The sequence below is a fragment of the Barbatula barbatula genome (genome assembly GCF_947034865.1).
Source record: "Barbatula barbatula genome assembly, chromosome: 14".
Classification (NCBI taxonomy): domain Eukaryota; kingdom Metazoa; phylum Chordata; class Actinopteri; order Cypriniformes; family Nemacheilidae; genus Barbatula; species Barbatula barbatula.
Window position 1 is genome coordinate 4,922,685 of NC_136777.1, and position 14,276 is coordinate 4,936,960.

At 39.0% G+C, this 14,276-nt stretch overlaps 1 protein-coding gene across 2 annotated transcripts in view; it reads left to right on the forward strand.

Moving 5' to 3' along the window:
- LOC306903664 (nesprin-2-like) overlaps nt 1-14,276 on the forward strand; it is a 77,408-nt gene that overhangs the window by 20,853 nt on the left and 42,279 nt on the right. For both annotated transcript variants that reach the window (XM_079473015.1, XM_079473016.1), the window contains exons 34-54: nt 26-190; nt 348-503; nt 637-908; nt 1,023-3,084; nt 3,192-3,526; nt 3,657-3,801; nt 3,929-4,129; nt 4,291-4,550; nt 5,099-5,258; nt 7,526-7,681; nt 8,176-8,316; nt 8,535-8,717; nt 8,874-9,011; nt 9,293-9,478; nt 9,582-9,686; nt 10,286-10,438; nt 10,519-10,653; nt 10,729-10,875; nt 11,157-11,420; nt 12,029-12,100; nt 12,940-13,044. In XM_079473015.1, coding sequence (XP_079329141.1) covers nt 26-190; nt 348-503; nt 637-908; nt 1,023-3,084; nt 3,192-3,526; nt 3,657-3,801; nt 3,929-4,129; nt 4,291-4,550; nt 5,099-5,258; nt 7,526-7,681; nt 8,176-8,316; nt 8,535-8,717; nt 8,874-9,011; nt 9,293-9,478; nt 9,582-9,686; nt 10,286-10,438; nt 10,519-10,653; nt 10,729-10,875; nt 11,157-11,420; nt 12,029-12,100; nt 12,940-13,044 — 5,541 coding nt within the window. The remainder of the gene's footprint in view (nt 1-25; nt 191-347; nt 504-636; nt 909-1,022; nt 3,085-3,191; nt 3,527-3,656; nt 3,802-3,928; nt 4,130-4,290; nt 4,551-5,098; nt 5,259-7,525; nt 7,682-8,175; nt 8,317-8,534; nt 8,718-8,873; nt 9,012-9,292; nt 9,479-9,581; nt 9,687-10,285; nt 10,439-10,518; nt 10,654-10,728; nt 10,876-11,156; nt 11,421-12,028; nt 12,101-12,939; nt 13,045-14,276) is intronic.

The following is a 14,276-nucleotide window of genomic DNA, read 5'->3' on the forward strand; positions in this document are numbered from 1 at the left end:
TACTCTTTTATTTGATCTGTTGCAGCCACAGGATCAAAAAGGGGAGAGTTCTGCTCAAAATGTTCTTACCACCGAAAATATTGAGAGTTTAGTAGAGGAAGTAGAGGAGCCTTTGGGATCCACAATGAATGATATCTTTGTAGAGATCAAACAAATGACTGAAAAAGGAGCTAAGCGTGTGCTAATAGAGGTATCTTTTTAAATATTTACTTCAAATAGTGATGATATAATGGTAATACTTTTGTATTTACTTTTTACTTAAGATCAAAATATATTTTTGCATGAATTATGTTTCACATTTGTTTAATGTCTGCTTCATATACTCAAAACACTGTGTTATTTTTTAGGGTATGCCACATAAAAGTACCTTTAATATTCTGGACACATATAGTGCTGATCTTGAAGCTCGGTTAAAACGACTCGTGTTTCATTTACTGGACCTACGAAATCACCCAGCTGCACTGAACTCCAAAGATATGGCCAAACAGCTAGAGGAGGCTGAGGTACGTCGGTCCCATAAGAACACCACTTCTATTAGCGTATTGCCTATTTAATGTTTAAATCTGCATTATTCTGGTCATATTAAAAATCCAGATGACATGTGGAGGCCTTATTTAGTATTTGTGTTCATTTTAGGAATGTAGAATGTGTGCCCAGACACAGGTGTCTATGCTGTCTAAGCAAGATCAGGCAAATGGGGACATTGACACCAGCAATAAGGGCACAGTCCATAACTCTGAGCTCATGCAACAACTGAGCGCTCAATGGAATGCAGCATTGTGGGATGCAGCAAGCGCTGTCCACTCCAAAGAGGCTCAACTACAGATGGTTGCAGATTTCGAAAGACAGACACAGAGAGTCAAAGCAACTCTAGAGAGACTCAGAATTGAGCGGGAGGAATTAAGGAAGTGAGTATTTGTTACAGCAAAGTCGTGAAATAGTTTTTGTACTAGCAGTTGTATTGCATGACACTACTGGTTAATATCTTGGAAAGATCTAAAAATTAGCTTGTACATCTGCAGATCTCCAGCTGAAAGCAGTTTTGTTGAGGAGGAGAGACTGCGCTCTTTTCTGAGAAATGTGGAGCAGGAAAGATCAGCTCTTGGTGAGCTGATTCAGACTCTTGCAAAACTTTCACCGCACCTCAGTCTGCCCGAAAGACATGCAGCAGAAATACAGCAAAACAACGTACAAAGTCAGTGGAGGGTGCTGGAGATAGATGCAGAAAGAGCACTCTACAAGGTTTATGCTTATGCCAAAGAAAGTGCTAGCCTTCTTCAAGAGGTCAGTGCCTTAAAGGACCATCTAGAGAACATACAAAAGACCATGGATGCATCAAAATCCTCAGCAGTAATATGGGACAGCAACAGAGCTCAAAATATTATGAACATAAATGCTGAACTCACATCCAGCCAGCAGCAGTACCTCAACCTTCAGCAGACATCGGATGCTGTTGCCCAAGGATTCCAATTCAAAGCAGAGACATCCAGCATAGAGCAAGAGCTTCAAAACATCAAGGATAAGCTAGATCAAATGGGTGAATGGATAGCAGCTGAAATGCCTACCTGCAGTAACCCAACGTTAAGTAAAATTGTAAAGGTGGTGACAGACGCTCTGGCATGGGCCAAGCAGACACAATGTGACATCAAAGGACGGCAGAAGAAGGTGTCGCTGCTTCCCGAAGAAGTCCATAGACAGATTAAAAATGTGAAGAAACTGCAGTTGGAGGTGAGCTCCAAGCAAACCCAGTTGAAGAGTTTGGTTGAGGAAGTCTCAGAGCTGATACCCGAATTAGAAGAGGCAGATGTTCCAATGGTCACCTTATCCTTAAAATATCTTGAAGATTTGTCTAAATCTACAGCAAGACAACTGGCCGAGGCGGTCCGAGAGATGGAGTCAGGGCTTCAGACCAGGGAGAAGATGTCAGAGCAGATTGCAGATGTTGATTCCTGGGTAGTGGGACATCTCCGGAAAGAGGCTTTAAGAAGAGAGGATTATCAGAGTTTGAGTGCGGCAGAACTAGATCGCAGGTTGAGGCAAATCCAAGACACTCTTGGAGAGGCAGAAAAACATTCTGCTGTAACTGAGGCTCTCATAATGAAAAGCAAAGACATGTTTTCAGAGCTAAGTGTCTCTGAGAGTTCTCAGCTTAATGAGAAACTCACTAACCTTCAAGAGGACATCAAGAATATCATCAGTTATGAGAAAGCTTGTTGCCAGAAAGTTATGGATGTCATACAGAGTCAGGAATCCTCTCAGAGGAAGGTATCATCACTTGAGAATAGTTTGAGACAAATGCTGATTGATGTTAAAAGACACCGGTTCCCGGTTACCAAAGACACCCTCTCCTCCATCGAACCATTCAAGCAGATGGTTGTGGAACGCAAATCTCAGATTGAGCAAGTCAGCCCTTGTGCAGAAGACAAGAGAAGAGAGCTATTGTGTGTTATTACTGAACTGCACTACCAAATGAACGATTTGGACCTTAAAGCACAGGAGCATGAAAGGTACCTGAGTCTTAGGCAGTGTGTTGAAGATCTTGTGCAAGATGTGGAGGATCAGATTCCACGGACCAAAGATGAGAGCATTGACAAAGTGGAGCGCTACAGAGATTGTCATGCCCTACTGACCAAAATGTCTTTAATAAAACTCTTGTGCAAGGAAACTGAACGAGAACTCCTAGACATCAAAATAGATCTTTATCCAACTCAGCTCTCTACTGAAGAAACAAGACTTAAGCAAATCCTAGAAAATCTCCAAACCCGGGAATTGGCAGTGAGCAACAATCTTCGGATACTGGAATGGGATGTGTTAAAACATATTCATTACCCATCAGAACAAAAAGCATTTCAGAAATTCCTTCAAGACACCAATGAAGAGCTGGAAAAGCCTTGTAACATTGAACCAAAGGATAGAGTAGTTGAAAAAGAACTGAGAAAGTGTCTTATGCTCAGAAAGCATATAGAATCCAGAATGCGAGTGCTTGCGTTTCTTGAAAAGAGGACTGTAGCTGAACCTGAAAAGAAATTCAAACAGCTTACTTGCTTGAAGGAAATGGTTTTGGATAAGTGTGACCAACGAATGGTGAGTCATGTTTTGGAACAGCAACTCAATGACAGGGATGAAATTCAACACAATACAAAGTCATAAAGATTTATTTACTAAATTCGAACTTGATTTTCTTTTTCCAGGTGAACCTAACAAAAGCCAAAGAACTGTTGAGAAACTATACCAAGGATTTGATTAACACCATTCGATTCCTCCAGAGCACCACGTTGGTTGTTCTTCCATCAGTGTGCGCTGCTACAAGCTGTTCAGAAAGACTTAAATATACTCAGCAAGCGTTATCAACTCTAGACACAGAGTTCCAGTCACATATTTCGAAGCTCCAAACCCAAGCTCCACAGCATCCCTGTTTCAAACCACATAAAATTGAGTGTCTTCAGACAGAGGTTCTAGGTGTGCTCTTAGTCAGACTGTCGACCCTGAAGGCCCAAGCACAAGTTCAATTGGAATCACTGATGAGGTATACTATTTATGTTTATCAAATCTAAAAAAAGTACAATCTAAGTACACTAGTTAACTCTAAGTACACATTTTAGGAAAGATAAACCAGCTTTGCTAAACAAAACATGGTGTTTCTTGTACATTACCAGGTGTGTTGAGTGCCAAAAACAATCACGTAAATGTTATGAAGACCTTTGCCAACAAGTGAGAGACTTAGAAACATCACTGTCACAATCTACTTCAGAAAAAATTACTTCACACAAAGAGTGCAAAGATCAGGGACAGAAACTGAAGGTAAGCAGCTTCTATTCGTACACGTTAGCTACCCTACATAATATGTGTATTTTTTCCGAGTAATGTTGTAGAACTGTAAATCTACAATCATAACAGCAAATGTATAAACATATTTCTCATATTTAAGGCTCTAGTGAAGGAGGTTGACATGCTTCCTGGGAAACTGGAAAATCTGAGAGAGTGGTGTCCATTGCATGGTTGCAGAGCCAACAGAGAGGATGCAGTGAGTGCCCTTTGGGGGCAGGCGGCAAGGTTACAGCGCTGTGCCAATGATCTTCAGAAAAGGACAGAACAAATGGAACAAGAGTGGAATGATGTCACCCATAGTGTATGAACAATCTGAACAACAATCATGTCAACATGCACTTAAAATGAGCAATTAATCTGTTGTGTTGTATGCATTTGCGATTCAATTTAGCAAATCCTTCCACTGTGCATATTTGACTGACAGATAAGGTGAGTGGAACTGAATTTGTCTTTTTTCCACAGGCGGAGCGAGCGGCCAGAGTATTGGACCAGGTGGAGGCTGAACTTGCAGATAGCAACAAGGAGGGTATGTCTGGTGATGAGCTGCAGGAGCTGCTGCTCTTCTGGTCCCAGTACCAGGATAGACTAGACTGTGAACACAGAGCTCTCTCGGCATTGGAATTAAGAGCTGCAAGATTGCTCGGTATACCCTCTCACCTGGAAAAGGCTCCACCTATTGCTCTATGCCAAGAACTTCAAGCCCTGCAGGAGCGTTACCATAGGTCAGAAATATTCTTCGCTTGTAGCTGATTGGTTGATTATTTTTTTTCATTTCTTTGGTTGGTAAGTCATTTAAAAACTATTTATTGTTAATCTGTGGTGTTTTAATACCTTACTTAAATATAATATATGCATTTTGGAAAAGAAAATATATTTATGGACTACCCGAAGTTTTTTCTTCTGCAGACCACAAAAGAAGATATTTTGAAGAATGCTGGTAACGTAACAATGGCGGTACCCATTTACTTCTATTGTAATGACCCAAAACCAATGCAAGTCATTGGATACCGCCATTGCTTGGTGTTTACCAACATTCTTCAAGATATCTTCTTTTGTGTTCTGCAGAAGAAAGAAAGTCATTCCGGTTTGAAAAAACACGGGTGTGAGTAAATGATGATGATCGGGTGTGTGTAAATGATGACAGAATGTTCATATTTGGGTGAACTATCCCTTTAAATCATTAAAATGTCAATATTCAGTGTTAACTTACGCAAAATAAAAAACTCACTGCTTTAAAGGTGTCTTTGAAACTTTGTTGTGTCTGCTGCAGTCTGAAGGAGCGCAGTAGTCAGGGTCAGAGGGCAGTGAAAGCAGAGACGGAGGAGAGGGAACGGGTCCAGGAACAGTTGCTGGGAGTCAGAGAATGGCTGGATGCTGCTGTCTCTCTTCTCTCTGTTCTGGAGCACGAGCCCAGCAAAAAACAGCTACAGGTCAGTCACTGGTTATCCAAATGACATAACCTTGATTTTGATGACACTTTTCATGTGTCTTGTCATGCTGTCAGTCTTGCACATTGCTGCTGGATGACTTTGTCACTCCTGAGGTTTGATTTTGGTGAAATTCAACAGACACTGGACTGGAATACGACACTAATACAGTTTTAAATGTCTGCCGTTATTTCTTTGTACGTTTTACTGTATGCAGCATTTCCTGCTCTTAGGATTATACTAACACTACTAAAGCTAATGCAGGGGCATTTCTTTAATCACACAATGCTCCATTGGTCCCTCCTTGCACCCAACAAACGTTATCTTTGCCATCAACTAACTCTATGACCTTAGTATATGTCCTATATTTTCCCTTAGATGTAGGTAAAATATGTAGACCCTGGACTCAAATAGCTTGACAGACGTAGAAAGTGCATAAGCACACAAACAAATTAATAAACAGTTAATGCAGAAGCAGAACGAGAGAAAATGAGGGGACTGGGTGCACCTGAATTTCATTTGAGATGTTATTGTTCAAAAACAGTACTGGTTTCAGTGTTGGAGAGAATGGGGCTGTTTGGGTTTAATGGGTTCTGTATTCAGTCTCAATCAGCAGCTGTTCAGACACACAAACACTCAAAACCCCATTTAAAGAGTTATTCTTTTACAAACACACACACTGCTTTAGACGCAGTTGTTTTAGTCTCTCATTACCTCTTTTCCACACACAGAGGGCTCTGTGTTAGCATGGTGGACAAAAAGCTGAGTCATTTCCAACATTTCCAGACAACATCTCTTCACTGTTTCAGATGGACACACTCTTTCTCTCCTATTCATTCTCACACACACACACACACACACACATTCTGTTCAGATGTTCCCACACACCTTGTTTTTACCATGTAAGTGGATCCTCGGGTTGATCCTGAGGCAATTAATGATGTCAGCCAACTCTTGCAGGCACACACTACCTCCCTCAATTCGTTTAAGTTCGGTTTATCTTCATATCATATTGTCTGAATGTCCAATAGAGAAACATAATCGGTAGAAATTAAAGTATAACCTTCATTCTCTCTGTCTCTCTTGCTCTGTGTCAATCCCTCTGGGTTTTTTGTCATTTGGGGATCTTGTTTATGCAGCTTTCAGCCTTGAATGGTTCATTATAATATAAATAGGGGTTAGACTCTTTATCTAGCTGACAGGAGCTGGAGAGGTGAAGAGGGTTGAGAGAGACAGAAGCTTTTTGACTGGATTATTCTGGCTCTGTTATTTTGAAGCTAACCATTCACATCATCATCATCATGAGAAACGGAGTCGTTCTATAAAAAGTAAAGAAATATGCTGATGTATGAAGTGTTAATATTAATAATAGACCTATACGGCGATACCGTACATCAGTCATCTTTTTCCATGTGATTTCTGTAAATGTAAGTCTTTACTTTATTATATTTTACCATTTTACTATTTTCTCTAAAGTGTCACAAAATAAATATTTTAGGCTCCATGTATTGTAAAAGTTTGCCTAAAGAATTTTTTTTATTCGAATATACAAAGTAAACCCATTAAAATGCTTTTATCTTGTACAAAAAATTAAAACACTTATTGTAGTAATGATGATGATGATGAAGACATGTTTTCAATACATTTTAATAATTTTATTTTAATACACAAATGTTTAATTTTCTTAAAAAGTCAATTAAAATGTTTAACCATTAGCTATAACTGTCCCAAGATTATAATGCAAAAGCCTAAAATATATTAGTGTTCTATAATCTTTACTGTCAGAAAAGATGTAGCAAAGCTGATAAAATTATATTATTAAGACACATTTTATGGAGATATTTTTTAAAAACTCATTTTAAAATGGCGTGTGACAATATATATGATTTTATAATAGACCCTCAAAACACTGTTAAGGTCAATAAGTAAAAAAGTAAAGAAATATAAGCCAATTTAGTCAAATACATTTTTTTATTAAAATTGAGAAATAGGTATTTTACATTGATTAATCTGAGAATTAATCTGTTTAAGATTTTCACACATTTGTAATGCTCTAGAAAGATGGTTTTACTTAAATCAACACTCATACTGACTGCTTGTGTCATTTGTGGAGTCAAACTAACTCTGCCAGTTTTGTTTATGATGCCGTACCAAAAACATATTATGGATAAAATGGAAAAAGAACATATTTGTACAATTTGTGTAGTAAATAGATGTGCTTAGTACAGATGTATCCTAACTGATGAGTAATACCTCTCTTGACTTAATAGGAGGTTCACTCACAGCTGTGTACCCAGAAGGCTGTTGTGCAGCGTATCTCGGAAGGCTTGAAAATGATGTACTCGGACAGAAACACGCTGGTTCCTGAGGAGATAGAGGGACTATTACAGGAAGTCTCAAACTCGTTACAGGAAGCGGAGGAGCAGGTTTGACGCAGCAGTGCATTCTTTGAAAGCTTAAATGTAAACGTTACTCTAGACTAAAGGTTAAAAATAATTTAATTTTTTTTCTAAATGTCACTGACCACCAGAAGGAACGCTGTAATATAAAATGACATAAAATGTTAATAAATTACAACTAAATGTGCTTCGCACACACATACACACACCCCCTGTAAACATCACCCTCATCTCATCTTTAATGAATGAAGAGAGGAGAACATCTCACTCTAGAACACATAGATCCCTGCATCAGAGACACATAATCATCACATACTCATTCACAGGTGTTCAAAGTGTTACATCATTACACTGTGTGTGACAGGGGTTAGATAAGCTCCTGTGGGGTTTGTTCATTAAGATTTGGACCTCCTGCAGTTCCTGGAAGTACTGTCCTTCACACACCCTCCGTGCATCTGCTTGTGTGTTACGAATATATTTGAATGAATGTTGGTTTCTTTCGTTTTCTCTTACGTTCATAGGTGGAAACGGCGGTGGAGAAGAGTGGTCCACTTTACAGGCTGGCTGCTAAAATCTCAGAGATTAAAGCAGGTCTGGGATCAGTTAAGAGCTGGTTAGAGCAGAAGAGCCTGAACTTCAGCGAAGCTGAGAGCACACAGAAGGTCACACATCCATTCAATTCAGTCCACCTTTTTCATCTCTCATGCACATTCAGAAAGTTGTCTGTTTGTTTAATGCACACTCCTGTTAACCATTTTATCATTTTTGGCCAAAAATACTCATTGTGGTTGTGCATAAATCACTTTAGTGTCTGTATTGAGCTCATTAAATTATAGATTTTGGAAGATTTATGTATGTTACACATTATGTACTCTCACAGCGTGTGTGGGACGACCTGGAGGGTTTACACACTCGTCTGACAGATGTGGAGGTGGAGCTACAGGACATGAGCGAGATGTATCCAGAGGAGACGCGTCTGATCTCAGAAAACCTGGCAAACGCTCAGCAGACATATAGCAAGCTTACCAACCAGGCCGAACAGAGGACCGGCTTTCTCAGCAAGGTCAACAAAACTCCGAACTCCTGTTCTCAAACTTCCATAGTGCACAACTACAAAACAATACAAATGTGGAGTCAACTACTCCACCTTGTGTTCTTTTTAAATATGTATCATGGATCACAAAATAACTGTCTAAAGTTTTCAACACTCTCGTTGTAGGTCCCTGATTGGCTTAAGGAGCATGAGGAGATGGTGAAGGGGTCACAGAGCTGGATCTCAGAGGCTCAGTCATGGTTAACAACAGCCTGTACGTACACCACTGCTAGATGCCTGGACAGCCATGTAAACGCACTACAGGTATTATTTTTATGCAGGATTCTTCCTGAAACCTTTCAGTTCCCAGCCTAAATCTTTAAGTACTAGCATAAGACACATTTTACAATGTTTGTTGCAGAGGATGCTGAACATGAGTGTGTTTATGTAGTTTATGTAGTTAAGTAGTAGTAGCAGCTTATTCATCCCTTAGGAACTTCGTATACACTGATGCCACACATCACATTAATACAGTCACACACATATACATTCAATAACCATACATTAAATTACCAGCAAATGACCCATACGTATGTGTTTTTTAGATGGTGCTGGATGATTCTGCTCAGATGAGACGAACTTTGAAGCATTTTGGCAGCGTGTTAACAGAGATGGGAAGCGTGTTTGATGTCAGCCCATTAAAGGAACAACTCTCAAATGCTGACCAGTGTGTAGTCGACACGCAGCACAGCCTGCTGGGACCCCTCTCTCAATTGGAGCATGCAGCAGCGGTCAGTTCACAAACATATTCTGCCTCTCTGATAACCTGTTTGTCTTACATTTAAAATGAATTTGATGGTACAACATCAACACTGTGTGTTTTGTGATTTTAAGGAAGTGGACGCCATTGAGTCCGAGATGAAGGTTATGGAGAAAGATGTGGCCAAAATCAAATCTTCCTTGACTGCTCAGGAGGGCATCAGTCGGGACAAACTCAAGGTAAGTGTGTGTGTTGACATTAGAACCAAGTTGTGACTGTATTTTAATATAAAATGTGATAATTTTAAGAAAGAGATTGTTCTTTAAAGAATCTTTGACTCTGTGGTTCTTTGTGGAACCAAACCAGTTCTTCAATTGCATCGCTGCGAAGAACCGTTTAAGCACCTTTTTTTTTAAAAGTGTAGTACAAATATCTAAACATTCTTAAATCAAGATACATTTATTTGGCAATGAATGTGACCTAAGATATTTAAGAATTAAGTAGAAATTAAGTTAAGCCACTTAATATAACAATTAGGAAAAGTTATGTTTAAAGCAAGCAAATACATCGGCCAATGGGGTAAGATAAGAAAATTAACTTCCGAATAACAACTAAATTGAAGTTTATTTGTCTTACCCCATTGGCAAGTTTTTAAGCTTGTTTTAAAAATAAACTTACATAATTGTTACATTTTCTTTCATAAATGAAGTACATATAGGCCTATGTTGATTCTAGATATTTTTAAGAAGACAAGGAATACAAAGTCATGACTAGGAAACCTGTAAGTCACTTTAGATGAAGGCATCTGCCAAATGCATGAATGTAAATGTGTCGGCAGGCTACTGAGAACAGGATTGACCTGATGAAAAAGACTGTAGCTGAGATCCAGAACTGTAAGGAGGGTCTTTGTCTCAAGGACAAAGCAGAAAACACACTCCTAGTGTTCCAACGAGCTGAACTACTACAGAAACAACTCCTGGAACTAGAACAGGTACAGACACACACATTCACAAACTGCAGATAACCACACCGCACATGTGCAGGGCGCAATATTATGTCCATCTCTCTCAGCTGGCTTTAGAATACTCGATTGAGGTGCAGGAGATTTTTGCCCAGCTTCCTGATACCGCACCCCTCCATGCCCGGCCCCATAGCAGTGCCACACCTCTCTTTGTTCCACCCACCATCGCTGAGGAGGAAACACAGGTGAGACAAAATTGAACAACTAGAATTTAACTACCAAGATGCCACGGTTACATATTGATGAGAGTGTGCATGTAGGAGACCGGTGAGATTCAGGTTGTGCACGTGGAGGAGGATGCATTGAAGAAATCAGGAGCTACGCTGATGACGGTGGGGCAGTCCACACCTGAACAGAGACTCACCTGGATCTCTGAGAGGGACACAAACATCCCTACAGAGGCACAGGTACACACACACCGGCAGAAAGGCGATATTAAATCATATTTTATCTTTTCTTCAAAAATAAGCTTTCAAGGTTCTCAGATTTGCTGTAAAATGTCAGGGCAAATTTTCAGATGAAATTAGATTTTCAGAGTGCATGCTATTAAAGGTTGTATCTTTTCATAACGGTGTATATTTTCACACGTTGTAAAAGCTTTGTTTTTTTTAAAACAGCTCATAAGACCTGCAGTATCTAATTGTGTTGAGTGTTTGTGTGTGCGTGTGTTTGAACTGTGTGAAAGCAGGAGTCTGAAGAAGCGGAGAATCTCTGTGAAGATGTGGAGAATCTCTGTGAAGATGTGGAGAATCTCTGTGAAGATGTGGAGAATCTCTGTGAAGATGTGGAAAATCTCTGTGAAGATGTGGAGAATACAGAGGAAGATGATAACGATGAAGATGATGAAAGCCGTGAAGAATCTGAAGATCAAACAGACAATGAGCAGGAGGAGGCAAGAAGAATGTCTGCCTCCTCACTGAACCCTGAGACGTCATCCAGTGTGATCATGGAGGTAATGAAGAATAATGCAAACCGGCATGGATATATCCATATTTCTACGTACATGCTTGCTTATCACGTTTTTAGTATATATATTTTTTTATTAAATTCTCGTAAAATTGTTCTAAACGGTCCAGTTGTTCTAGAATTGGTTGGAGGGCTATGTGCATGGTTTGTCATGTCCTCTAGAAGGCAGTATAGCTTGACCTAGCTTTCATTGATGGTATCTTTCAGATCCGTCTGTACTTGTGAATTAAAACTAGTGTTGTGATCTTCATTTACAACTGTGGATTCAGCAATCATTTATAAATTATGCAGATCTGTCTTTTTTTATTTAGATACTATTTAATGACTGTTAAATTCAGCATTAGGATAATATTGACTGTGTATTAGTGGATGAACCACATTCATTCAAAGCTATTATAGAATTCTCATATACACACATCTGGGACCATACATTGTATTAATGCATCTGGTATGATGCCTGTTGACCTTTAACCAAAGAAATAAAGTTTATTTTCATAAAGATTGTTAAATGTATGTAAGCCACAGCCTTCTCGGCTCGGTGTTAAGGTAACCAGTCCTGTAGAATGACATTAAAAAATCTGTTTTATTGCGCAGGAAACTGTTTCTGCAGCTCTGTTAGATCCCACAGAGCAGAAACCTGAACAAACACAAGCAACAGATTCAAAGGTAACTCAGGAATGAAAGGAATTGTTTTAATTGTTTTTCATGATATTGAATACAGCAAATCCCAAAACATATGAGAAGAGTATTGAGATATGATATGACACACCCAATTAATGAAGTTATATAAAAACTCATCACAACGATTTAGTTGTGCTATTTTTTGGTATTTAAATTTCAATTACAGTTTCAAAGCTTCCCTGGACCTCTATGGTTAGAATGCTTGAAAATATCCCTGCTGAATGGATCTTAAACCATCATTAATCTCCATTCTGGTTAAAGGAGGGGTGTCCGATTTCTGAATTACGTTTGTTTGGACAAAGTTGAACATCAACAACGGCTAAGATAAATCGGACACCCGCCTTTAAATGCACCTTGAACGCAATGCATTGCAAATTTAAATTTGGAAAGTTAACTTGTTCTTCTAACGGGCGACTCATATTTTGTTTATAAAACCACACGGAAAACCCTAGCCGCACTGCTTTCTAATGCGGTGCGCGTGCGGCATTCTGAAAAGTTGAGCTATTTTCATCTCGGTGCGGCACCGACACGCCTAGAAAAGTGAGAGCGTCGCACCGCATGCAAATTGCGAACACGTCGCTCCCTATTTGCGCGTGAGCCTGCTGCGTAAAGGACACAAAATGTGAATCTGGCTTTAGGGGACTTGCGGTGTATGTAGATAGAAATAGCTAATTCTGAGATAATAAAAACATAACACTTCATTATGAAAGATCTTTATACACCGCCGAAGACATGTATATTAAATTGCATTTCTGTCAATGGATCCTCCAAAAAATGACACTGGACCTTAAAGAGAATTCAACCATTTTCCTCTGTGCTTGCAGGTAGCAGTGGACATAGAAGCAGACACATCTGCCGCTTCTGGAACAGGCGTGTCGGAAGCTTCATCCGAAGCCACAGAGGAAAGCGAATCTCTCCCTGCAGACATGGTAACCAATACCTCCTCTGTTACAGAGATCTCCTCCTCGTCCCCACCCAGAGGCCTACAGAGGTGTCTGGTCTCCTAGTTGTAGTTTCCTCCTTATAGAACCTCTGTGTCTTAACATTTACCTTTAGAACCCTTAGATGTAGATGTTCCTAAAGCTAGAACTCTAATCTCAGTGCATTTACATGGCCGATGTGTTGTGGTGCCCTGTAGATCAAAGCAGTGTATTAAAAGGGAATAAAAGGACATTTGTGTGTCCTGTAATTCTGCCAGAACATTCTTAAAGAAAAGAGCATTTAGTATTTTCTTAGTATTATTACGTTTACACGTTACACTGTGTCTATACTAGATATATACAATGTTGCAACAAATATTGCTTCCATTACACTGCCAGTGCTTAACGCTGCCTTTTATTTTAAACAGATAGGGTAAATAAAGTTAAATAAAAGTAGCATAATAGTAAGCTTAATGCTATTTTATTAGTTTTATGTTTAATCACATTCAAATTCCAGCTTTTTGCAATTCTTAAATAGCCCATGCAAAGACTATTTTAATTGATTTCCACAGAAAATAAAGCTGTTTTCCCATGTTAGTGTTGCTGAAGTGTAGTCTCGAGTTTACAGAGTAGGTCTGCCATGAGGTGATGTGCAGTTTCCAGTGTAGACACTGTGTAAAAGAGCCATAGAGAACAATCCATCTGTGGATGCAAAAAGCTTCTGATGCACATTTATTGTGCAGTACTTATAAAGACTTGTTTTAGGAATACAGCAAACATATTCCTTATTGCATATGTTTTAAGCGGGGAAAATCTGTGTTATTTTTCATGCTTGTCATCGCATGGTAACTTGTATTGGATTTTTAGTTACTAAATGCAAAACTGCAATACCAAAAAAGACCATAGATTCTTTTTATGGCATGTGTTTATATTTTCTGTACAAGTGTGTTTTTTGTGAAAGAATTGTTGGACATGTTTTGTTTCGTGGAGTGAAACATATGTATGAGAATATTAAAAGTGAACAAATTTCTGCAAGCGTCTGTACCTATGACTGCACAATAATGTCTAAGTGCATGTGTATTACGAGTTATTTATTGTTTTTCATGAACGATTGTTTACAATACACATTCTTTGAAATGAAGGTTTTTCCCGCTCAAGATTTTTACAGTTTAAGTAATAAGTATATGATTTATTTATGTTATTTAAGCAGAGTATTTTTTTCATTCTGTGCCATGTAAACG